This window comes from Lutra lutra, chromosome 15, assembly GCF_902655055.1.
Source record: "Lutra lutra chromosome 15, mLutLut1.2, whole genome shotgun sequence".
Classification (NCBI taxonomy): Eukaryota; Metazoa; Chordata; class Mammalia; order Carnivora; family Mustelidae; genus Lutra; species Lutra lutra.
This window is the reverse complement of record NC_062292.1, coordinates 54,326,581-54,353,466: the sequence shown is the minus strand read 5'-3', so window position 1 is coordinate 54,353,466 and position 26,886 is coordinate 54,326,581. Positions and strand designations below refer to the sequence as shown.

The 26,886-nt window shown below is 37.9% G+C and overlaps 1 protein-coding gene across 1 annotated transcript in view; it reads left to right on the top strand.

Annotated features, from left to right (window-relative positions):
• Positions 1-26,886, top strand: part of USH2A (usherin) — a 705,277-nt gene that overhangs the window by 267,964 nt on the left and 410,427 nt on the right. The window contains 8 exon segments of the mRNA XM_047705734.1: positions 1,533-1,663; positions 9,326-9,452; positions 11,632-11,733; positions 13,676-13,855; positions 14,894-15,024; positions 19,687-19,960; positions 24,436-24,639; positions 24,767-24,847. Coding sequence (XP_047561690.1) covers positions 1,533-1,663; positions 9,326-9,452; positions 11,632-11,733; positions 13,676-13,855; positions 14,894-15,024; positions 19,687-19,960; positions 24,436-24,639; positions 24,767-24,847 — 1,230 coding nt within the window.

The window sequence follows — 26,886 nt, the reverse complement described above, 5'->3', positions numbered from 1 at the left end:
CTCTTAACTCCCACTCAGCATCCAACATCCCTCAACACTTTAGCCTTTTGTACAGTTTTCCCCAAGTCTTTCTACTCTTGGAAAACAAGCTCTAGCTTCACATTCTCTGTGAAACCTTCGTCAATCCCTTTGAATCAAATTACATCTTATCTATATCTCTGTATCACTTATCACACCTCATAATAAGTTTTTGTTTTGTCTTTTTCCTCAACTAGAACTTTAACATCAGGCACTGGCTTGTCAGTTTTTCTTCTTCACTGTGTAACAGAGTACTCAACAAATGTTAATGTTCTATTGATGCGTAGTTAAAAAATGGCAATCTGACACTCACAAAATGACTACTACCTTCCTGCCTCCACTCCTATGCTAAAACTTTCCCCTCATCACTGATACATCTCTCCCTGCCTTCTCCTCCTCCAGGCTCTTAGAAGATTTAATAAATGCACCTAGATGCCATGTAATGAACCAGGGCTGGAAAGATGAGTCAGACATGGTTCCTGCAGTAGTTGCAGTCTGTTGAACTCAAATTAAAACCCCACCTATGTTGGACTTTGGTTACCAGGCTAGCCTGAAGGGAACTCTCTCTGCTTCAAACTTCCATAGTTCTGGTTGACCGTATGACTACTCAGATCAGTATTCACTAATTATTTAATATTGTGATCATGAGTTGTTTTTGATTCTCAAATAAGTTCTTGACCTCTTATTTGTTTCTCATCATACAATTTGTCTGCTAAGACACATACATTTTTTATTGCCAACTAAACTGGGAATTCTTTGAGAACAAAGCCTATATCTTTTAAACTTCTGTGTCAGTTTCAATACATTAAGCAAAAAGTGTTACACACAAGGAAGGGTGCTGTAAGTGAGTGGGATACCATGTGTTGAGACCATGTGGGGTAGTGGGAAGACATCTTAGACCATCACAAGCTTCCCCTGCTTTGTGAGCTGGGGAAATTCCTCTAAGACAAGAGCATTGTGTGTCTAAGGCAGTAGGTGATCTGAAGGGTGAGGGAGACCCTGAAATTCTGAAAGCTGCAGACCATTTGGTTGTAGGATCCTGTTTCAGAAAATTGGCTCTATGGGCTTCTTCATAGCAGGTCTTTCTAGTTTTTAGCTTCTATTACTAGACTGATTCTTTAAATCTCCTACGTATTTTAAACAAGCCCCCCTGTGTTCCTTTCATTCATGTCAAAAACCCATTTATTTTTATGGCTCTGATATTTTCACATTGATACTCTGAGTATCCAATTTTGGGTTGACAACATGTCTTTTCATGTTGATGAGTTTTGCATAAATTGGAAGTACATTATATATTGATTAGTGGGAGTGCAGGCTTGAGTTTCCAAGAACAGGTTGGCATTCATAACAGGATATATTTAAAACCAAATGGCTAGGACTATCCCACTACATTGCTGTGTATAAATCCCTGACTGTACTCACTACATCATAAATAATAATGAAAGTAAATGTACATTTATCAGAAAGAATCAACAAAACCCCAGCACTGATGCTGATTGCACTTGTCTCACCAGGCATTAAGGCCAGCTTTCGAACAAGGGTGCCTGAAGGTTTGATTGTTTTTGCTGCATCGCCTGGCAATCAGGAAGAGTATTTTGCACTTCAGTTGAAGAATGGACGTCCTTGTTTTCTTTTTGATCCTCAGGTAAATGAGTAATCATAAGACTTGATATATTTGAGAGTGTACTAGGTGCCAGGGACTGAGGTAAGCGCTTATATTTCACATTGAATCTTCACCAAAAACTTGGAGGTAAGTACTGTTATTAGCCTCACTTTACTGATGAAAACAATGGAACTTAGGAAGGTGCTGACGACTTGCCCACAGCTAAAATAGCAGAGCTCTCTTTCAAACCGCATAGTCTGACTGAGAATCTGCATGCTTAACAACCATATGCTATCTTATAATGAAGATGGAAACTTTTAAATACATTTGAATAGATCTATTTTTATTTTCCTTGAAAGCAAAACTATGTCTCTCTTTAATTCTTCCATATCCTCTCTCTCTCCTTCTCTCTTTTTTTCTCTCTCTCTTTTCCTTCCTCCCTCTCTCCCTCCGTACCTCCCTCCTTCCTTCCTTCCCTCCTTTGTTTACCAGCAAATATTTATGTTCCTATCAGGTACTATAATGCTGGGTATCACAGACTATAATAGTTTTAAAGTTAAATTCAGCTATGCCCCTGTGAAACAATCTAGGTAAAATTAATGTAAAATATTCATGAACATTATGGAAGAAAAGTACAAGGAGCTGTTTATTATGGGAGCATAAAATAAAGGGTCTTTCTTTTCTGAGTTGTCAGTCTTCTCTGAAAATGTGATATTTAACTGAGATGCACAACAATGAGGAAAAGTCAGAGCAAGAACACATGTCTGTACGGAAGATGCATGTTTGAGAAGGGTCAGGACAGGGGAGATACTAATGAGATCAGGAAGGCACTGAGAATAAAATTTCCGAAGAGCAAATAGCAAACATTAAGTGCCCAAGTAGACAAGAATGTGACTTATTCTACACATCAAGATGAATATAATATGAATGTAATATAGAACAAAGAGAAATGTGAGAGTTTGAAAAGGTGGATGGAGACCAAGTCCCCGAGTGCTTTGTAAGCAAATGTGAAGTCTTAAATTTTTCCCAAAGGCAATGAAAAAATTACTGAATAGTTGTCTTCACTTGTGTTAAACAAGTATTGGTAAGAATTTGACAGTAGGTACTGTATTGGGCCAGGGCGTAATGGAGGATGAGTAAGGTTTTGTAAAAGATGATTTACTTTCCATTTCCTCAGGGTTTCAACTTTAAACTGCTGATCTAAATCCTAAGTTATGCCTGCCAAGTCAATGTTTTACATTATGGTGTAAAGCTGGCATGACTTTTTCTCTTTGTATCTAAGTCATGGGCCAAAAGCTGTGGGTGAGGATCAGCACCTAATACGCCCTGGACACCCACACACCTTAAAGAAGAGAGGCGGGGCCTGCTGGACTCAGTGTATCTGAGCATCCTGTCCGGCTCCTTGCAGAGGACCGCAAGATTCTGGCTGGGTTCTCCCTGTGTCAGGAAGCTGGAAGACCCATGAGTCAGCAACTGGAAAGACAAGGAAGAAAGGTTTACACCTGGTGTTTTGACAGGAGCCTGATAACTGCCAGGACAGTAGTTGGTAGGCACTCAGGCATAGACTCCTGGGTGTCCTGTAGAATTGCAGTTTCTTAAGGGGTACCAATACATGGGCAGTGAGTAAGCAAAGAAGAAGTAGCTTCGCATATAAGCAAATCCAACAGCCAGAGAGAATAAAAGAAGCAGCTGTCTCAGAAGGCCAGGCGGATGGCAATGGGGAAAAGAACCCAACAACCAGCACACTGAAGTTGATGGAGTAACAGGACTGAAAATATTATTTATCATTTGAAAACTCTAAGTAAATGAATTAGGAGAGAGACACGACGGAGCCTGAGATGAGCAGGGCAAAATACGTAAGAAAAAATATAAAAAAGATTTTCAGATCTTCAAATAAGAAGAATTTCAGAAGGACAATAAAAAAACACTTGAACAATAAAAAGGATTAAAACATCGTGGAATACAAAGTAGGACAGCATATCCTTTTAAGGAAGAATTGATTATAACTTTATTGAAAGGACTCATGAAGTTCTAGTCAAGGTGAAACAAAACTATTGCTTCTGTAGGACCTCTATATGCCAGACATGATTCTAAGTGTTGACTGTATATGTAAACACACACACTCGTTTAAATACCACAACTCTATGAGGTAGATTTTCTTATTATTCCCACTTTACAAGTTAAAAAAAAAAAAAAACCAGAGCCATGGTTAAATTAATTTCCCCAAAGTCATCCAGCTAATTAGTGAAGAAGTCAGGATTGAAACCCAGGCATTCTACCTCCGAAGACCATGATTTTAACTCTGATACTCTGCTGCTTGTCAACATGAAAGAATAACGCTTATTAATACCCAGAGACAGATAAAATACCATCCATGTACCGTATTGGAAGGAAATATTTCAGCAAGTCATCTAATCAGAAGGAAAAAAGAAAAGTCTGAACTATGAAGAGGAAAAGCACTGGTGAATATTAAAACTGCCAATATTAAGTTCAGCTTAAATATTTAATGGCAGTGTGACTAGAAATGTGTTTTATTCTGCCAAAGACTATTTGAAATAGAGGAGACATATGGCAAAGGCAAAACAGACAAACAAACTAACCTCTAATAACTGTTCGGTGCTGAAATTACTAAAAGTTGAAGGAGAGGGAAAGATAAGTGATTTGAAAGTTTTCTAAAGGTATCAACTTAGTAGAGAAGGCGGTAGGGGAATGGATCACATTGGTGTCTTATTTTCATAAAATAAATAGGCAAAAATGTTTTGTTTCAAATGATGTGAAATAGACATTAATTACTGATAAAATGAAAATGTTCCAAGAACATCCAAATTAACAAGGTGAAAAGAGAGACTAAATGGTCAAAATCAACAAAAATCATGAAAAGGAAGGAAAATAGTACAGTGAGATAGAAGAAGGTCAGTGAAAATGAAAAATTCTGTTCTGCTTTTCTTCCCCCAACTCATTTATATCTGGGAATAATTGAGAAGAAGCCAGGTGGAGAAAAACCTTAATTGTATAACCCTTTATTCATAGAGCTTTTAAAGTATACAATGTGGGTTCACATTAATTATCTTAGTTCACTCTTGAAGTAGCCACTTGAGATAGTATTGTTTTCATCCCTGCTTTAGACGAATAGCCTAACTAGGGTCACACAGTAATTTAGTGATCGAACTGGCACTGGATGTAGTTTATTTCATTTAATGCCATTTTGTTAAACACCTATTATGCTCCATGTGCTGTGCTATGCAGTTACGCACTAGGAACACAGTAATAAGAAATGAACATGTCATTCACTCTTGCCATCCACTCATCTGGGCCTCCTGGTCCCACGGTTGGAGTACAGAGTCTCTGTTTGAGTTGGACAGGTCAGGGAAGGACCAAGACCCAGAGAGTGTCCTATGGTGAGGTGGCTTCACATTAACTCGAATTTACAATTGGTCATTCCCATTGCAAATGTCCATCCCAATGTCTGTGTGATTCTAGATGACGAAGCACATCCCAGAGCTCCGTTTGCAACCGTATGTTGGCTTGTTGTTCATCACCTATTTTGGGTACGATAAACACACAAACACACCCCAAACATGGGGCAAAGTTTTTGCAGAATTAATACAAAAATGATTTCCCCAGATCTGGAGCATGACTGTGTCTCTTTGAAGAATGTGGTATCTTCAAATTCTGCAGAATAGAAGGTAAAGAGGTTACTCCACTTAGCCATAGAATTGTCATGAAGGTCCTGGGAATGGCTGCCAGAAAACTCTGACTCATCTTTTCACCTCCTTTTCAATGATCAGATTAGTGTGAGACATGATAGCAGAGTTCAGGGAGGCATACACAGGGCATTGCCAATCATTTCTGCCCCTTTCCCTTCTCCCTCAAATACTTACATAGAGCACTCATCACTGTCGTTAGCTTTTCCAGCCACTCTGTCCCTACTCTCTATACCCAAATCCTAACCTGTTTAAAAAGTTGGTAGGTGCCGCCCAGTATGAAATGAATTGTTTATAGCCAAAAGTTGGAGGAGTAGGAGCATAGGAAGGGTTTAATTAATGATACCTGGCAAGTGAATTTTTATTTGGAGTTAAAGTATCTCTCCACAAGGCAAAAGTTACGTGCATTTTTAAGAAAGTGACAATTAGTTAATTCAAAAGAATATAAGGTATTAGTTGAGCAAGATTAGCTTAGGATGTACTTGAGAACACGTGATCAGGTATATTATACTAAGTGGTCTTAGGACATGATGCTATATCTCCGTATGAAACAGTGAGCTCAAGCTAGCAGAGACTGTGTCCTTCCCACCACTAAGGAATTTATACTCCAATGGAGGTAAACTGAGCATATCATATCTGCTCACTTTTTAATGAAGTCTCTACATATTTTCAGACAAAAAAATGTTGAAACTGGAATGGAGAAAATTTTGAATATTCTTCCATTGTTTTTTTCTCCTTTTAGTTGGGAACAGGAATGCAGCTGCTTGTAGAAAGTTAGAAGTATCTCACATTTAAGAAACTTAGAACTTCTATATGCTTCCCAATGATGTTCAAATTATATTTTGAATACTTTAGGTACTACTGTAAGCCAGTTTTCTTTCCTCTATCTTTGAATGACATAAGATTATCTAATGAATGCCTTGTTTTACTCATCAGACAAGTTGTTACTTACTTAATGTGTCTTTCTTATCAGACTGTATAATTCAGTGAGGGCCAAGTCTGACTCTTTTGTCCTGAAACAGATCCCTGAGGCTAAGTCCTTAGAATATAGTAGATGCTCAGTAAATATATGTCTCTTGACGGATAGACTCACTGACCGGTTCAATAACTATTGGTAAAATATACTTATAATGAAGAAATTTATCCATTTATCCATATTCTCTACATAAAATTTCCAACTCTTTAATGATTATTTAACAATTCAGTTCTTACTTGTTTTAATTTCTCAGCTTGTTAGAAACTTTGACTTTTACTGATGATTATTTTTAAATTACTGTCCCAAATCCATTCATAAGAGTTAAATTTGAATTGCGAAAAGAGCATTTTATAGGAATTTAAAGTCACCACTGTCTAGCACATCACTTCAAAATAGCTTAAAGTTATTGTGTATGTTCCTTAAAATATGTTAATAAACTTAAGTAATGAATTCTTTACATAACAACCTATTCCTACACAGAGGCTATAGGTGTAAAAACTTATTTGGTTTTCTTTTCAGTGGTTGAATGCATTCTGGGAATAAATATTTGGGGAAGGGGGAAAGATTCTTCATGATATTTAAAACTGGGTATATGAACTGAACACTTGGAATTATTATTAAGAGTCACAGTAAAGAAAAGTTCCTCCAATTCTTAATTGCTGTATTTTTTTGGTTAAGTCTCTAACAATTAGCTGTCATCCCCCATGCTTTATATGATTAACTCCAATTTGGATATACTTGGTCAGATGACATTTTGTTGACCAATAATAACTTGTGGTTATCATTTAAATGTTTTATGTTCAGGGGTATTAAGAAGAAACTCACATAATATTCTGATTTCACTCAGGAGGGACCTGCAAAAGTGAAAGCTTTCAAACAATTCTGAACGGCATTTATTTAACATGTCTGGTATTTTCCAAATGGAAAGGACAAACTGCATGCTGTGATACTAGAATTGATCACAGAATTATTCTCTTAACATTGGGGGGGGGACATAATTTTCAAATGATCATCAAAGAATAATATGCTAAGTTCTTCCAAGTATAAAGCAAATTTGGCATCCTGAGGCTGTATGTTACGTACTCTTATTTGTCTCCAATAAATGTGATTTCTGATGTAGAGAACTATTAATGCTTCAAATTGTTGCCAAACATAATATGAAGAACCACTTACTCAGACACCTGATCTTTAGAATGCAGCATCGTTTGTAACAATTTTAACGCTAACTAAGTACACTTTGATGAGACAGCATTTAATAAAATGCTCATTAATTTCATCATTAGCAAGGGTATGCTAAGAAGTAAGCCAGTTTCTTATGTCACGCCCAATTAGCATCCCATGCTAGTAATCCCATTAGTATTGTTGAATTCACTAATGGAAAAACTAATGGGCATGCTACCAGGGCACATTAATTGGGCACGACACCAGTTCTGGTTTTAATTATTAAACTACGATAATGAAATGTGTGTTTGTAAAATATTAAAATGTTGAAATAGGATTGGAGAAAATAAAAGAGTAGGTAGAGGAAAGAGATATAAAGAAAGTCAACCTACAAAAATTCAAGGATTAGAAAATGGATTTACCAAATGGTCATCCTTCTAGCTGATCGAGTTGTCTGTAAAAGTTGGGATATTGTCCACATGAGGAGCAACCCACCCATCCTCATGGGAAATTAAAAGCTGTTTTTTGGTAATATGAATTTCTGTATGTCATACATGTTGTCATGCTCTGTATGAGGCCTGACAGGAGCCAATTAAATGTGTAGAATGGACATGTTACATCGCTGAAGCTATGTTAGGGAAATATAAACAGAATTGTTTTACTTAAGGTGATATGACTCACGCCCTTTTTGTGATATAAATCTTCAGTTATATCAGGTAATTATCACTTTTCTCTTTTTGAAAAATGGTGTTCCAAAATTATGGGAGTTTGGGGAAATATTCCAACAAATCTTTTAAAAATTATAATATTTTACCCAGTCTTTAAAAAAAATTTTTATTGTATTGAAGTTAATTATTGGTAAGAAAATCAGAAATTAAGAAAGAAATGTATTTTCACTTAGAAGGTTTAGAGTACTTTTCTGGTGGTTTTCTCTTTAACAGTAGTAGTAGTAACTGATGATGGTGATGAAGTTGAAATATTTTCTACTTTTATTTGTCCACTAACACTAAAAAGGGTAGCATTGTGCTGAACCTGATAGGCTGAAAACGTTTTTACTTGGCTAGAAAGTACTCAAATGGAAGGTTTCTCTTCTACTTCTCTTTCTCTGTTTCCTTATCCTCTCCTCCTTTCTGCTCATTTCTGTTCTTGAGGTCTGCCATCTCCTACTCTTAACTGCTTAGGAATTCATTTTTATCTATGATGCGATGGTCTCAGATACAAGTATAAATGCTAGATTTTATTTTTTTTCTTTTATTTTTTATTTTTTATTTTTTGTTTTGTTTTTTTTTTAAAGATAAATGCTAGATTTTAGACTAAAGAGCACGGAGTACAAAGTTTAACTGCAATAATAATAGTCAATGTATTCATCATAAGTGGCTAATTTTTAATATGACTCTCATTCTTTCTACTGATTAGCAGTGTAGTGAAGGTAAGAGAAACTAAGTTGCTAGACATTTCCCCATCTTTAGAACAATCCAGATTCAATAGTATGTTATTAGTTTTAAATTCTTATTTCATATTTCTACCAAAATCTTAAGAGCTATAATTTTAGAATAGAAAATTCTTTACCTTTCTGATGACTATAAGTGCTCAAAATGCAAGCATGCTTGTAAGAGATTTTTTATTCCAAAGAGAAGATCTTTTCAGGCTTGAGTACTATGGTGTTTGCGGAAGGACGTCAGAGACATGCTAGAATGATGTTAGGCATCAACTTTAATGTTGAGTTTGGTTTGAAGAGCATGCATGCTTCCATCATGATCATGTCAAAATTTATAATTGATTTCTAGCAAATATAGAATTATATGCATATGACTTTACAAACATATATAGTCATTCATTCATTCATTCATTCATTCCCTCAAGGGGTCTTCAGTGGAAGTTACTACAACTAATGATGGTGGAAAACAATACAGTGATGACAAATGGCATGAGATAATAGCTATTAGGCATCAGGCTTTTGGCCAAATCACACTCGATGGGCAGTATACAGGTAAGAAAAAGATATTATATATATATATATATATATATATATATATATATATATATAATAGAACTATATATATATATAGTTCTATAGCTATGCTAATGTGGCTATACTTTTCTGTTGATTTTATTTCTACATCTTTCATTTCACCTTTATCTCCTCTCAATTTCATCTGCATTGCTGTTGGATTTGCCTTTGGGTTGCTCCTAAAATGATGAAGTCTGGCAACCATTTTCTCATTATGCACAGTTTTAGTAAAGCAAGAGAAACAGCAGAGTCATCAGCAGCAATTTTGTCTTTTACAATTTGCAAGGGCTTATACTGATGTTCTCTCATGTTATTTTTGACCCACAAAAGACAAATAAAATAAAGCAGTTATTATATGCATTTTAGAAATGATGAAACTGAGTCTCAGGAAAGGTAAATAACTTTTCCCAATTTGCACAATTGATAGTGTTCTTGGGATGCTGATCCTGTCTTTGTAATTTGAAGTTCAGTATTCTTTCCATCCTACCCTCTCTACTGTCTTTATATAATTATAAGACAGTCACAGTACCTGCATGATGATTCAAGCTTTTATTAATATGCTCAGGAAATACAAAATTATAATGCGTACCTACTGTATGACAGTATTGCTCTAGAAACTCTGGATACAAAGAGCAAGAGTTACATCTCAGGTGGGAGAAGGGCAGGAGGCAGAATAAATAAATGTTGAACGAGATTAAGTAGTGGTATATTTTGAAAATAATAAAGCAGGAGAAAAGAGAAATTGTGTTATGTGTGTGTGTATTGGGGAGGGAATGTTTTGATCTCATAAGGGACTGTTAGAAAAGCCATCTTTGATAAGGTGACATTTGAACAGAGACCTAAGGAAAGTAAGTGGGTAAGCCAGGAGAGTAACCAAGAGAAGCATGTTTTCAAGCCAAGGGAGTAGTTGGTGCCAGGGTCCTGAAGTGGGAATATATATATAAGGCATGTCAAGGACCAGCAAAGAGGCCAGTATGGGAAAGAGTGGGTGGAGGGCCTAGTAATAGGCAGAAATCAGAGAGGCTTTTAGGGCTGTATTACATAGGCTCTTGTGGGCTTTTGCTTAGAAAAAAGGAAGCTCTTTGGAAATGAATTTTAAGGGGAACAGGATGGAAATGGGGGAGTCAATAAACTTCTGTAATAATTATAAAATAATTCAGCAAGAAAAAAACAGTTTCTTGAACCAGGGAAGTAAAATTGTGGTTATAATGAGAAATCTGTATATACTGTAAATATTAAATTTAATTTAACATTTGATTCAAGTAGAACAGGGGTTGGCAAACTACCTATGGGCCATATCCATCTCATCACCGTTTTTATAAAGTTTTACTGGAGCACAGTTGTATCCATTTGTTATGTATTGTCTGTTCCATTTGAAGCTGCATTATTTACAAAGCCTGAAATATATACTACCTGGCCCTTTACAGAAAGAGTTTGTTAATTCCTAACATAGACCATGACTGTTAAGTTTAGGGTCTGGGCACCTGGAAGACCATAGTTGCCATAGCCATAGCTAAGTTGCCATAGCTAAGGTTGACAAGACCATGGGAGAAGCTGATATGGAGAGAGATGTTCAGTCTGAAGGCATTCAGTCTTAGTATCTGTGAGGCATCCACATGGAAATATCAGGTAGGGTTCTGGATTCAACTCTTAGTTCAGGGAAGATTTCCAAGATAAAGATATACAATGGGAATTGTCAGCTAAGGATGGTGTTTAACACCAAGGAACAGATGTAAGTAGAGCTAATTAGAGTGGTTTGGGTTCTGGGGTGGGGGGGAAGCCCCTACTCCCAAGAAAATATGGAGTCGGATAGAAGTCTTAACAGGAGACTTGCATTGTTATACAACATAGCCAGGGACCCAGGCCTCTTCCGGTCTTTCACCTGGTCATTTGCATAGGTGCTCAGCCCTCTACGTCATCCCTCCAGAGGACTTAGGACATCCACATATGTGGAGAAAGAGATCTGAGCGGGGAGACAGCCTGGTCCTTCCAACATCAAGATGTCGGGACGTTAGGAAAAACCATTGAAGAAATATAAAAAAGAGGAGAACCAAGAAAGAGTGGTGTCCAGGGCTCAGTGAAGGGTTTAAGCATTTATTGAATTAGTAGAACCCAGATTATCCTGGTACACCTGGAATTCTCATCTCCTTTTCCATAGGTTCTTTGACCGCCCTGAATGGGAGCACGATTATTGGAGGGAACACGGGAGTATTTGTGGGAGGGCTTCCACGGGGTTATACCATCCTCAGAAAGGATCCTGGTAAGTTTGCTGATGGTATAGGATTTATATGTTGTCACCAAAATTTACAACACGATCAAGTATGAGTGCATTATTTTAAAGTATTAATATTAGTATTATATTCTATCTCATGCTGTATTTCCTTTATCAGTATGTCAAAAAAGTTCCTTAGGTGTCTTCTTTCCTAAAGTGACTGTGTATTACTTGCATTTCAATTCTTGGTGCCAGTCATCGACATATAAAAGAGTTTATTAAACTTTTGCTGAAATGAATGCTACTAATTTCAGTCAAAGGTATCTTATTTTAGGATTATGTATCAGTTTTTCGAAGATTTTAAACCGAAACAACACAGAAATGTTAAACTGTGGACTTGATTTATCCTCTCAATAGGGTAAAGAACATTCCCTGAGTATTGAGCATGTGATCAGCGCTAAACTAGTCCCTAGATGTCCATAGATGAATAAAATGTGGTCTTTGCCAGAATAGAGGGCATATTACAGAGGGTATATAATGCTGAGCAAATGCTGTAAGTGCTATAATTGAGACAGAGACAAAATAATTCCTATATTTTTAGAATGAGAGAACAAAAACTGATTCAAAATGAAATCAATAAAAAAACTAACCTGGATGAAATTAACCTGAGGCAGTAGAAAAAAAATCACCTTTCCAAATGCATTGCTATGATTTTAGGGTTGTTTTCCCATGTTCTCATTGAAGGGCATAGGGTGTCTTCCAAGTTTCTCCCAGGAAGTAAAATGTAACTACATAAATATTACAAATGAGCTAAAGCCTAGGTAAGTATACATTGTGCTTGTGTGGTGGTCTTCAGGGAATCATGATGAAGATCAAAAGGAATAAAATGTTTTCAGTGAAATTTGGAGAGGGATATATTTAAATACCCAAGACAGAATTATAGGTTCCTCCTTAGAAATATTTCTAGAGAGGGTTTTTACTGGACTAGTTTAGATTGGTAAAGAAGTCCCTTAAAAACACTCTCTCTCTCTCTCTCTCTCTCTCACACACACACACACACACACACACACACACACACACACACACACACACGAGAGAGGTAGAGAGAGAGTGAGAGAGATCAAGCTCTCTCCAGCCTTTGTCCTTGTTCCTTACCCATCAAGTACACTTCCTGGCTATGGTATATCCATGCACCGGAAAGAGGGAGAATGCCCTGATAGCAGGACCCTTCTTGTAGAGGACATATCTTCCTAATCAATAAATAATCTGACATTGTGCATATAAAATGACTTTGTAGAACTTTGACAGCTCGTAAATACCTTCCCTAGAATCAAGTCATATACTCCAAAGCTGAGAACTAAGCTTTGCATTGATCAACAGGGACAATGCTGTACGAAATGTTTCTCTTTCTCTAATTCTCTCATTTGCTCACTTTCTTTCTTTTCCAACCTGCTGTTATCACTTGTGTGCCGTGTTCATAAATCCCACATCCGCCTGATCCAGGGTGTCCTAAGATTCAGGTCAACATTACATCAATTCCTAAATATGAAAACAAATCATGGACTTAACTTGTATAACAGACTGGTTCATCATGATGAAGAAACCAAACTACAAACTGTAGATTTAATAGAAACACTTCCTTCAAATCTTTTAAAACTTGTTATAACACTTTTATTTTTAAGACTAGTGGCAGATGAAATCTCGTTAGTTCAGAAGGCAATATTCTGGCTACTACTATAAAACCAAAGTTTTTGCATAAACATCTGTTTCTGCGGATATGATGGGTCGGAACTGGGGCTAAACATTGTAATTGTTACCACTTAGCATAGGTGATGGCATGGTCTTTACGTGAATCATTAGGAGGTTTGTAGTAAATAGGTAGCGAGAGCGATTTCTTATTTCTTTTATTTTAATAGCATGTAAAATTAATTGCTTGAAAAAAATGTTCAAAGTACATCAACCAGCTCTTGATATCTACCAACTCTTATAGACATAATCCAAAAGGGTTTTGTGGGCTGTGTCAAGGATATGTATTTTATGAAGAAGTATAACCCCTTTGCTGTTTGGGAGCCTCTGGTTTGGCAAAATGCTGAAGAACAGGTCAACGTGTATGATACCTGGGAGGGATGCCCCACTGCATTACAGGACGGAGCCCAGTTCCTAGGAACAGGTAAGGTTCTAAAACAGACACCAGTAGTTGCTTAACATGTATGTTATATTCTTCGCCCAATTTAATCTCCCCTATCCAATTACTTCAACCTCATATGAACCTAGTATCACAGAAATACCTAGTTATGCCATGATATACATAAATATATTCTCAAAGTCTGAATATGTAAAATGAGTTGTAAGACTCATATATTCATGTATCAGATCTCTGTTAGCCCACGGCAGTTTTTGGCTGACATATGGTCGTGTCAAAAATATCTTTTGGTAAGTCAATTGTTTTACTTAGACTGCAGTTTTACTTAGAAAGATGTTTCAAAAGGATTTTATTTACCAGAAAGATGTTTCAACAGGATTTTATTTATTTATCCCATTATATAGATGGACAGTATTCCCAAGAGTAAAATTCAGCTATGTAATGGGGTGAGTAGACCATTAAGGGAGAGCTGGGAGATGTCACCACCACTACCGCCATTGCTCCTAAGCTTGCTGTAAAGGCGAGGGGCAGTGTCCCTGGCAGACCTCCCCAGCCACAGTCTGCCTGGCAGGCACCCTGGGTGAGGGGGCGGAAGGGAGTACGGTGACTTGGTGGGTAGTACTACTTCTCCTAATGCAAGCCCACCGCTGCCTCCTACATTTATAGCTAAACTGGCTCTTTATTAAGTTGCTTAAACCACCTTCCGAACAGAAAGCTAAAGAATATCCTAGTCTATGTACTTTCCCTTTGCTCTCTTCTCAACACTGTCATTACTCTGAATTTCTCTTAGTCAATGCAATTTCTTATTGTGAATACTGATAGAAAACAGTGATAGTATTAATCATATTTATGATTTAGAGAGTAAATTGCTTCCTCTTAAAATGTATATCAAGTTCACTCTGCCACTTCTGTACAATTACAAGGGGGATTTCTTACCATCAATTTGCATCTTCTTCTGCAAAGATTTGCTCGATGACAGTGTGCGTCCTAGTCTTTGTACCACCTTTACGATGCAGGCGGTAATGCTTTGCATGTGCTTATGTGTACATATTCTTTTCTTTAAAGGATTCCTGGAACTTCATCCGAATGTGTTTCATGGTGGAATGGATTTTGAGATTTCCTTTAAGTTCAGAACTGACCAATTGAATGGATTGCTTCTTTTCATGTACAACAAAGATGGGCCTGATTTTCTTGCTGTATGTTGATTTATTTAGTTAAATTTACTTTAAAATATCAGCTATAACTTTAAAATAAATAAGCCTTGTGTTTATAATATGCTAAATTGGGATTTCTTTAGAAATTCACTTTTGTTTTCATTTTCTTCCCTAAGTCATCTTTAGTTTCAGAGTCCTGTGAAACATTTTGTGCTTTAGGATCGTGATGTTTTGAAATGACAATTATTCCTGTGAAAATTGAATTTTAGCAAAACAGAGTAGTTACAAGGAATTAAGAAAATTCCATTTAGGGACGCCTGGGTGGCTCAGTGGGTTAAGCTTCTCCCTTCGGCTCAGGTCATGATCTCAGGGTCCTGGGATGGAGCCCCAAATCCGGCTCTCCGCTCAGCGGGGAGCCTGCTTCCCTCTCTTTCTCTGCCTGCCTCTCTGCCTACTTGTGATCTCTCTCCGTCAAATAAATAAATAAAATGTTTAAAAATAGAAAATTCCATTTAGTTTTCCAATATTCAAAAAATGTTATTTCCTTCATTATTTTTTGACATAATATAAAATCTTAAATCTCCAAATATAACCTCATAACTTTTCAGCTCTCATTCTCTTACCGAATTCATTAAGACATTGAGACCATTGGCTATCAGACCACTTTCTGTTTTTTTTTTTTAAAGATTTTATTTATTTATTTATTTGACAGAGAGAAATCACAAGTAGGCAGAGAGGCAGGTAGAGAGAGAGGAGAAAGCAGGCTCCCCGCTGAGCAGAGAGCCTGATTCGGGGCTCGATCCCAGGACCCTGAGATCATGACCTGAGCTGAAGGCAGCGTCTTAACCCACTGAGCCACCCAGGCGCCCCCAGACCACTTTCTGTTTAACTGACTCGCTCCCTACCTCAGACACCATAATGCAGCTTTTCTTGTTTTGTTTGTTAATTTAATTTAATTTAATTTTTTCAGTGTTCCAAGATTCATGCACCACACCTAGTGCTCCATGCAATTCGTGCCCTCCTTAATATCCACCACCAGGCTCACCCATCCCCCCCACCTGTCTCCCCTCCAGTTTTTCAATCATTTTTCTGTCAACACCCTCAACTTTATCTTCAGTTCCACAACTCTGGGTCAATCAGTCTAGCTCCTTAGCTTTTCAGTTTCAACAGCCGGTTTACTGACCACCATAGAACTGATACAAGTATGAAGACTATTGGCACGTGGAGTTTTGAGGTTTCTGATTGTTTCATTCAACAGTCCTTGTTTATAGGATTTATGCATCAATTAGATGTGGAACATGAAAGAAAAAAAGATGTCAGCTCCGGAAAACACCACAACCTGAAGGTCTTCAGATAGTTTTATTCTTAGAATGGAAAGGAACATAATCTCCTCATCTTCCAAACTCTCGACCTACAGCTTTTTTTATGAGCCAAGTCTGGTTTCACTCTCTCCTGACTCAGGAGAATAAATACCTAATTATCATGCTTCCAACCAAAGTTAATATTCTCTATTTTTACTCTAGATTCTACCCTTCTCCTGCAAGAGCTTGTGCTGCAAAATCTCCCCTTTTTGTTACTTCCAATGTTCCTTCTCTATTGGCTCTTCTCCCTCAACATATAAAATGGTTGAGCCTCATTTATTTTAAATATTTTTTCCTTTTGACTTTGAAAATTCTTCCTTTGTACTTCCCTTCCTTTCATAGTCTTTGGTTATTTCCACTTTTTCTTTTTTTTTTTTTTTTTAATTTTTTTATTTTTTTTCAGCATAACAGTATTCATTATTTTTGCACCACACCCAGTGCTCCATGCAATCTGTGTCCTCTACAATACCCACCACCTGGTGCCCCCAACCTCCCACCCCCCACCCCTTCAAAATTCTCAGATCGTTTTTCAGAGTCCATAGTCTCTCATGGTTCACCTCCCCTTCCAATTTCCCTCAACTCCCTTCTCCTCTCCATCTCCCCTTGTCCTCCATGCTATTTGTTATGCTCCACAAATAAGTGAAACCATATGATAATTGACTCTCTCTGCTTGACTTATTTCACTCAGCATCATCTCTTCCAGTCCCGTCCATGTTGCTACAAAACTTGGGGATTCATCCTTTCTTTCTTTTTTTTTTTTTTTTTTTTTTTTTACAGCTTTATAAACATATATTTTTATCCCCAGGGGTACAGGTCTGCGAATCGCCAGGTTTACACACTTCACAACACTCACCATAGCACACACCCTCCCCGATATCCATAACCCCACCCCCTCTCCCAACCCCCTCCCTCCACTTTTTCTTTTTTTATGTCACACTTCAGTCCTCAAAACTAGTGTAGATTATGATTCCTATTCAGCACATTCCACTGCAGAACTTTCTAATGTTGCCAGTGACCCCTGCATTTTCTAGCTAATAGATAATTTTCTGCCCTTATCTTTCTTGATCTTCCTCTATCATCTGCTTTTTTTTTCTTAAAATATTCTTTCCTACTGACTTTCCAAAGTACTAGTTGCTCTTGATTTTCATTAAATCCTTATGGTTTCTATAAGAAGATCATTGTCAACTTAAAGAATTACATCTACTCTACCTTCTCTTAAAACGTTGGTCTGGCTGAGGACTCTAGACTCTCTCTCCTTCTCTTTTCACTGCTTTTACACTAACTAGATAATCTCATTTATCTTCTCATGAACGGTTTCTATTTTACTGGCCTATATTTATGTTCAACTGCCTCAAAAAAGTTCCTTCTAGATGTTTTATAGACATCTCAAACTCAGTATATTTAAAATTGACCTCATTCCTCTCTAACGATGATAATATCAAGTCTTTCTTTCCTAGTGCTTTCCCTACTGTGACAGGGGTAAAACACACCCAAGCAAGAAGAGCATGGGTGTCCTTGATTTCCTTTTTATTCATCTAACACATTCAGCTATTTGTCAGGTCCTGCTGAGGCTTTACAAGTTGAGTTGCTTTCAAAAATACCTCTTTGACTGAATTTTAATTGTCTTCACCATTGTTACCTGTATTTCAGTGGTTCTCATAATTTTTTTCACAAACGTAGTGAGTCCCTAATAGGTTTCTCCAGTTCCAGTGCAGCTTTTGTTTCAGGATGAACTTACTAGGACTGGTAGGGTAAACTTTCAGCATAAGATAATAGTGGAAAGAATTTAGCCTTTGAGGTCAGACAGACAAGAGAAAGACGTACATTTTTCCATATCACTCAAAACCCTCCAAAACCTTGCTTCTACATACCTGGGGGACTCTTTCTAACTCCCCCCCACCATATGTATCCCATCTTACCTAATTTAAGTTTTTTTTCCTACACCTAATTAGCTTGTACATGTCCCGATGACACTGCGTGTGTTTATCTTCCTGTACTGAAGAATTCTCCATAAACCTTATATACTTCCAAAAGTCTTAATTTCAACCTTTCCCAGCTTCCAGGGAACACAATATATATCCTTTCTTTGATTCTTCTCTTGGTTATGGTATTCTTGTACCTGGTTCTTCTCTCTTGGTTATAGTATTACCCCAGTTGTTTGCCTCTGTTGTTGAACAGTGTGATTCTTGGGAACAGTGTTTATCTTATAGCAGGAGATTCATGGAACATGGTGGGGGGCTCAATATTTATTGAAAAAATAGATACATGACTGCTTATCCTATGTACTTCACAAAAAATGATATTTATGTAGAAAAAGTAATAATTTTAATCTACAATTACTTAATTTCATTTGACATGATTGATCTCAAATTTTTAAGTATCCTATTTTTGCTAGCTTGAGTTCTAACAAAATAAAAACATAGTAGATAAGATAATTGTCATGTAACATTTTGAAGGGAAACATATGGAGGCATTTCCTTTACCATGAAAATCTGGGTAAAATCTATTCATATTAGAAAATGACACATTAATCTAAAAGAATACACATAGAAGCAATTATGTTAGTTAGAGATTTAGAATAATAAAACTGAAATATTGAATCAAAATCCATCTTACAAATTTGAAATTGAGTTCACCGACCAGTTAAAATAAACTTAATCAGGCTTGACATTTCATTTTCTTATTGTCTTGTCATATTTTTCCCCAAATTAAATTGATATATGAAGTAGTATTTTCTCATTTTCTAAAAACTCAAGTAAAAATAGAGTCATAGGGGCACCTGGGTGGCTCAGTGGGTTAAAGTCCCTGCCTTCAGCTCAGGTCATGATCCCAGGGTCCTGGGATTGAGCCCCGCATTGGGCTCTCTGCTTGGCAGGGAGCCTGCTTCCCTCCCTCTCTCTCTCTGCCTGCCTCTCTGCCTACTTGTGATCTCTGTCTGGCAAATAAATAAATAAAATCTTTAAAAAAAATAGAGTCATAGTTCAAACTATTCTCTTCAGTCATTCAGTCACTTATGCCAGCGTTTAAACTTTTACCTGTTTAGCACACACAAAAACAAATAAACAAAAGTTTTTGCCTACGTTATATTGTATCACACTGTATAATCATTACTGGGTATGAATTTGTGTGACTCAATATAACATTCTTCACGTCAATTATAAGCTTCCAAAGTACTCCATTATATGTTACTCCAGTCCTGCTTAGAATAAAGTGGAACATTTTTATAGAGTGCTTTCAGGGAAATTTGTTGCTTTTCTTCAAGAAATTGACCTTCTGCTCTCTCCCAAACTGCCATTCTGCAGACTTTTTATATACCTATTTTCTTTTTTAATGTGAAATACAGATGGAATTGAAGAGTGGAATATTGAGCTTCCGGTTAAATACCAGTCTTTCCTTCACACAAGTGGATCTATGGCTCGGGCTGTCCTATTGTGATGGAAAGTGGAATAAAGCGATTATTAAAAAGCAAGGTTCCATCATATCAGCAAGCATGAATGAACTGAGGGAACGTGTGTCACAGTCCAGAGCCCAGCCACTGATGGTGAATTCCCCCATCTACGTGGGAGGAACCCCACAGGAGCTGCAGGACTCCTATAAACACCTGAGTTTGGAACAAGGTAAAGTCCATCTGGAGGAATTCCCAAATAAATACAGGTTTTAGTGGTTTTTGTGTTTTAAAATACAGCAACAGAATCAGTTTGGAAGCAATACCTATTGCCCTCCTCCCTTTTCTTGAAACTCTAAAAAAAAAAAAAAACAACAGAATGTTTCTTCAAATAGTTTTCTATGTTGCCCTTAAGACTGAGCCCTCACACCTACTTATAATCAATATACTTATTCTAACTTGTCTCCAGTAAATATAATTGAAATTTATGTATATATTTCCTCCTACGTTTTCTGGTTCTTTCAGATACTGATCATTATCTGTATTCACACATGAAAAACATAATTTAGGTTGGTGTGCACAGCTAAGAAAAATAGCATTAAATTCACTGGGAATTTTTTCTAACATAACTGCTAATTGTCTCTGCATTTCCATGGAGCTCCCCTATAGCAAAGCACATGAAAGGGTGGGTTTAGTTGAATTTTAAACATACTGGTAAAAAAATCTATATTTCATTTATTATTAATAACCACAAATGAAAGAAAAAGTGCATGCCTGCATGACTTATCACTAAAGGAAGCGTTTAACTCATATAATGAATTTGAACAAAATCAGAGAAATTATTAATTCAAAAAGGCTAACAGTAGCTGAAGGTCTGGTGTGTGCAGAATTCATGGTTCTGAATGCTTTGCACGAGATTAAGTGGATCAGCGCTTCATAACAAGCCCCTATGTTCCATATTATTATTTAAACCCCCATTTTACAGATGAGGAAACTGAAGAGCAAAGTAACCTCCCCAAGGTCACATGGCCAGTAAGCAGAGAGCAAGCCTTTCTGTCTCAGGAAGCCTGGTGTCAAAATCCCCTCTCTTTATTATAATCAAGTGTTTTCTTTTATGGCCGTTGGCCAGTGTTCCTTTTCTACAAATTGGGGAAAGCACAGAAACATCTAGCTTGTGACTAGGCATGCTCCCATGTAGAAAATGTTCTCTACATATTTCCAACTCTATGTACTGCGAATGGTTAAAATTTCCATGAAGGAGTCTTTGCCTATTTGGTAAGTACATAAAGATTTAAATGCCTTTGAATAGAAAATATATGGCAAGCTCTAAGGAGACTTTTAGAAGGGTACTAGTAAGGAGTTAATGAATGTCTGGGGTGTAAGACAGTAATGACATTTTCAAGGCACTTAAGATGTAACAGCAGCTAAAAATATTACATTCATATAAGGGCTTCTCCTGGTTTTCAGGTTTCTGAGGTTAGAAAGAGCTTGAAAACCCTTTATATGAGCAAGATTACTTGAGCCTACTTACATCTAGGAAAAAATCCCCTGCATATGTGCAATTATACTTTGGAAAGTACACAAAAACCCATTATGATGATGGGCATAGAGACTTGTCTTTAGCCAAATTTTAACTGAAATTGTAAGACGATCATGATAGAAGTTTAACACATCAACATAAACCCAATGGGGATAATTTAATCTACACTATGACTATGTCTATGGTACTGAAAGATATTTTATTTATGGGTAATACTAAATTTTTATCCTTGCAGTATCATACATATCAGTGGTTCTCAAGCCACTGATAAAATATTGACGTACGGTAGCAGGAACATAGTAAGAACTCAATAAAATGAGCTGTCATTCTTATTGCTATTCAAGATACATTGGAATCTCCTGGAAAGATCATTAAAAATGCAGATTTTATGACCCTATTCCCTAAGATTCTGACTCAGATGCTTTGAAAGATACTAATCTCTATAGGTAACCATGTTTTATACAATGAGCAGAAGAATATTCACCATATGGGGGTGCTGCCTGTCTGTAGTAAATTGCAATTAAAATTAATCATGTTCACTTACTGTATTTTTTTTTCAGTCCACTATCAAATGGTCTTAAAAATGTTCTGTGCTTCTTAATTAGCAACTTTTCTAAGAGGCTCTACTTTGTGGTCATATTAGTGCTATTTTTTTCATATCTGTTAATGTTGTAATCTTCCTTTGAATCAAATGCAAATTAGCTTTCCTCTGTAGTTTGGAAATGCTGGGCAACCTAATTTGCTAAAGACGTGTCACCTCAGATCATGGGCATTTACCTTAGAACTACCAGTCTGGATTATCACTTACCTTCAGGTTGGGGGTAAAAGGATTGTGACTCATGGGATCGCAGATTTTGCTCTGACCCATGCCCTGGGTGGAGAAGGCAGGAGTAGGGGCTGGAAGCCAGCCTTCATACCACTAGTGCCACCATGTTGGACTGCCTCCCCCAGAGGGCTACTGTCTTTCTAATTTGTCAACTTAGAATTCTGGGCCACTTTTTAGTTATTCAGAGGCCTACGGGTGGGGGGGGTCATTTTTGATTCTCAAAAGCAAGCAAAGGACACATCTCCATTTCCCCCATAGACAGGCTCTTTCCCCTCTTCCTATCCTAATACCACATTCAAATTTTGAAGATAGTCGAAGAGTATTTCTGGTGGAGATGATCCTGTTGGGGCAGAGTTGAAAGAACGGTGACTTGGTTGGACAAAACTGTCTGCTTTAAGATCGCACAGAGAGGACCACCCACTAGAGCTCAGGATACTTCACCTGCAAGGCCTGAGGCCAGAGTACCACTTCGTAAGGAGGATTAATACTTAGAAACCTTATCTGATGACACCCTGGACCTTTTTCTTTATCTCCAGAATGAAGACTACCTCTGCGGCCTTTCCCAAATTTAAAATTCCATCCCATGAATTGGTTTTTAAGACATTTTTTTTTTTTTCATTTTTTGAATTGTGGCGAAATATACGTAAAATTGACCATCTTAGCCATGAAGGGTACAGTTCAGTGGCATTAAAGATATTTACGTTGCTGGGTAACCATCAACACCATCCAGCTCCAGAACTCTTTCCATCTTGCAAAGCTGAAGCCCCCCTTTAAATAATAATGGGACTTTTCTTGTAACAGCGCTCAGGTGTTTGCCAAAGCTACCATTCCACTGTTTGCGTTTTGTTGTTAGGAAACGTGGGGTACAGAGAAGTTAGATAACTGAACTCCAAGCCATCGGAAAATTGCTGCTGGTAAAGAAATCAGAATTCTTAACTTCTGAAGTTTCAAGCAGATGCTTTTATATTGAGCTTCATTGCCTTTATTTCAACTCAACCAACTTATTGAGCGTCTACTGTGTGTTCAAGACAGACGAGCAGGATCGATCAGTCAGGCCTGGAGGCATGTGAATGCTAGCAAAGACATTCTGAAAGGAACTAGGCCAACTTAATGTGTTAGAAGACACAATAAAACATCATATAAATGCTGAAGAGAACAATATGATCGTTGTTACTATTAGTTTATTTTACTGTTAGGCATTGCATTATGTTTTATTTTCTGTTCCTGCTGATGTGCTTCAATCTTGAAAGGAGTGAAGCATGTGTTTGGAACCCTTCAAACTTGACAGTATTTTGTTCCGAGAGAGCGTGAGTGTGTGTGCTATCGCAAACTCAGTCTGTCTCTTCTTTGACAATTTTGTGCAGTGTTCTGGGCAGAGTGCTGCCAACCCTCATTGAGCTGATCTCTGTTTACACAAAATAGCATGTAATTCAGAGTCGCTGCTACGTGCTGGCTGACTGGATGCCCTCTGGTCCTCTAACAAAAGAGCAGTCCATTCTCCTCACCCATTTCTGCCATGTTCCCTGGTAAACTTCCCAGAACTCCACTGCACTGTGGCCATTCTAAAGTCAACTGGGCAGAATACACATTCTGAGAAACCTCCGGGTGTTGCCATTGCCAGAGCTGAATTTGCTCTCTGTCATGCTACTGTGAACACAAAACTGGTGACCATTGTGGAGAGTCAAAATTGTGGAACTCAGTGAAAATGGTGGCGTGTAGGGATAGCTCCTCTGTATGCTGATTTAACTGGGACTTCGTTCTATAACTCTGAAACAATTCTGTAGAGTTCAATACCTCAGGATTCCAGTATATTTTGAAACTACATTCCCCCTCCTGCTCTCTTGCATAATTAATCTTCAAGAGGTATTTTTTCCCCCAGTGAGCTTGTTGTGTAATTGTGCTCCTTCAAATCTTATTTTTAGCATTAAAACAATAACTTATATAGGGGAACTGAATTTTCCAGAATCAAGGGACATGTGGCTACCCCTCTACCATATGGTCTAATTGCCTTCATTTTATTTCATAAGAATAAGCAGAAGGAGCAAAAGTGGGCCTAAAGGAGTATAATAAATACTTTTAATCACATCTAATCCAGCTGAATTATAATGATCACCTTATATATTTTTTCAAGATAACGCAAATCTAATACGTCCTTGTGACCACTTAGCCTGGTAAAAAGCAGGAGGCATAAAGGATTTCCCAAACGAGACTCAGAAGTTTAAAAATTGTCTCTACTGCAACCCCCGCACCTCATCAAAGCGTAGTACAGCTGAGGACAGAGATGATTGGTAATTGATGACTCAAGCCTTTTATGTGATATTAATCCCTTACTATTTGCTAGGTTTCGGTGGTTGCATGAAGGATGTTAAATTTGCACGGGGTGCTGTCGTTAGCTTGGCATCTGTGTCCAGCAGCGCTGTCAGAGTCAATCTGGATGGGTGCCTGTCAAGTGACAGTACCGTTAACTGCAGGGGAAATGACTCCATCCTGGTTTACCGGGGGAAAGAGCGCAGTGTTGACGAGAGTGGTCTGCAGCCTTTCACAGGTACCGTGGAGGTGCTCTCAATTAAATGTTACACGTCTCCCACTTGTCGCCTCTTCCCTCCCTGCCAGCCCACTGCTAGTGCATATGAGTAATATTTCAATCTTTCTGCCTCTTATTTCCATTCAAGAGTACCTGTACCGAGTGGTAGCCTCACACGAAGGAGGCTCTGTCTACAGTGACTGGAGTCGGGGCCGTTCAACAGGAGCAGGTAAATGGTCTTGAAACAGATACATGTACATGTATGTGCACATGTCTGCACGTACATGTCCGTACACGTAAGAAGAAGAAAAGACTGTTTTACCCTGAAGCAAGTAGTGGGTTTGTCATCGTAGGACAGAGCATGCATTGATTGGTGAAGGTCAGTGGCTAAAATGCTGAGGAGGTCAGTATTTTCATTTCTCAATTTTTTAGTAAGTGTTTGCTCGGGCTTGGTTCTTTCCTCTTCAAATGCGGAAGGAAGGAGTTTCAAGTTGTCTCAAGGATTTGGTAGGCCTGAATCTATAGTAATATATCTAAGGACAGGAAACCCTTCTAGATGGTGTAGAACCCAAGAAGCTAATGTCAGGCTTGATTAGCCCTGGGCTGGGGCAGCACCCTCTTGCATCTCTCTCGCAGAGGGTACATTTGGAACCTGTACCCGGATCAGAAGCAGATGTGTCTTTTATCACATCGTGGCGATGTTTTTCATGGTGGTGACTATTAGGATCTTCAGATGACTCTCCCAGGATAGAAACTGCTGACTGGTCTAACCTTCTTGAGTTGGAGGGGGAAAACAGCAGGAGATCGAATATATTAGACTGAATCTCAGACAACAGCTTTATAAGTGCTCTGGACTTCTCACCGCGACCACAACATCTTTTCACGTGGTGCCATCACAAGAAGGTATTCATCGTGAAAAGTTTTGTGAATCAGTAGCCTTTTACCTTTTGGGGTCAAATATCGGTCAGGTAATCAAGTATGTTTCAAAAGACTGCCACGTACGTCTCTCAAAAGAAGTTTATCCTTAATAAGTCATAGTTTGTCTAAACGTGTGTTTTTCACCAAGATATTCTCTCATACTTATTAACCAGGGGCTACTAACACAGACAACTTTTTGAGAAATCTTCTTGATCTAAGATAATTAAATGCCAGAATGGCTACTAAGAATAATTTTCAAAGCGCTTTGCCTACAGATTTTGCAGAAGAGGACAACCTGACACTTTTCCAGGATGATTTAAATTGTCATCTATTTATAGGCAAGACAATGAGCCGAAAGGTCTTTTAAAATCCTTTTCAACCTCAGAGCTTGGAGAAAGCTGTGACATAAAATATTCATTTGTTACTGGCATACCCTCTGCCCCATTTTCGCCTCCTCTACTTCATTAACAAATACGCTCTAAAGCCTGTTTTCAGTCTCAGTCAGCAAGGTAAATGGGTGTCTAGAAAGTGCATTGCCCACATAGCTTAATAGTCCCCATTTTGAGTATCACCGTGAAAGTATGCAAATAGAGCTCTGAATTTATAGCAATGATCTGACCACAAAGTCTTATGCCATAAATTCATATTTACAATCTGACCACAACACTGAGCAGCTACATGCTCCCAAGGGTTGGAGAATAATTGCACTATTTAATTATTTTTGAGTCAGTTTTGCTCTGTCCCTTATGAGAAGGCCATCTGTTAGACGGCACCGTACTTTGCCCTGTACCGCATTTCAGAACTAATAAAATCAACATCACTCCCGTTGTCCCTTTGCTCGCATCTTGATTGTGTAGCCTGTGGGTTTTCCGTAGGTGTCGGTGGTGTTTTAACAGCACAGACAGTGTTTCTCCTCCGTCTCCCACCCTCTTTATTCACTTTGTTTTCCTTGAAGCTGTCCTATTGTATTGGTCTGAACAGTAAAGTCAGAGAAGGAGGATATTTGATGTGGGAAAACCAGAGTGGTCCTCCGTCAACGGGCTCAGGAGTCCACAGGCAGCTCAGGCTGGCCTCTCATCCATCATCCTGCCACAGAGTTTCTCGGGTTTTTCTCACTGTTCCCAGAGCAGTCGGCTGTGATGAAGTTGTTACTGATCAGAACTGTAGAAATCTCTAATAAATAGTTAAAGGTTATGGATTTTTAAGATTCGGGGACTCTGCTCGTGAGTGAGGTTTTGCGGCTCCTTCCAACTTCCTCATTTTGTGTTATTGTTTCTGAGATACTCTGAAGAAAATATCTCTGAAAGTGATTTTGTATCATCTCTAGGGTGCCAGTTCCTCTGCGCCCCC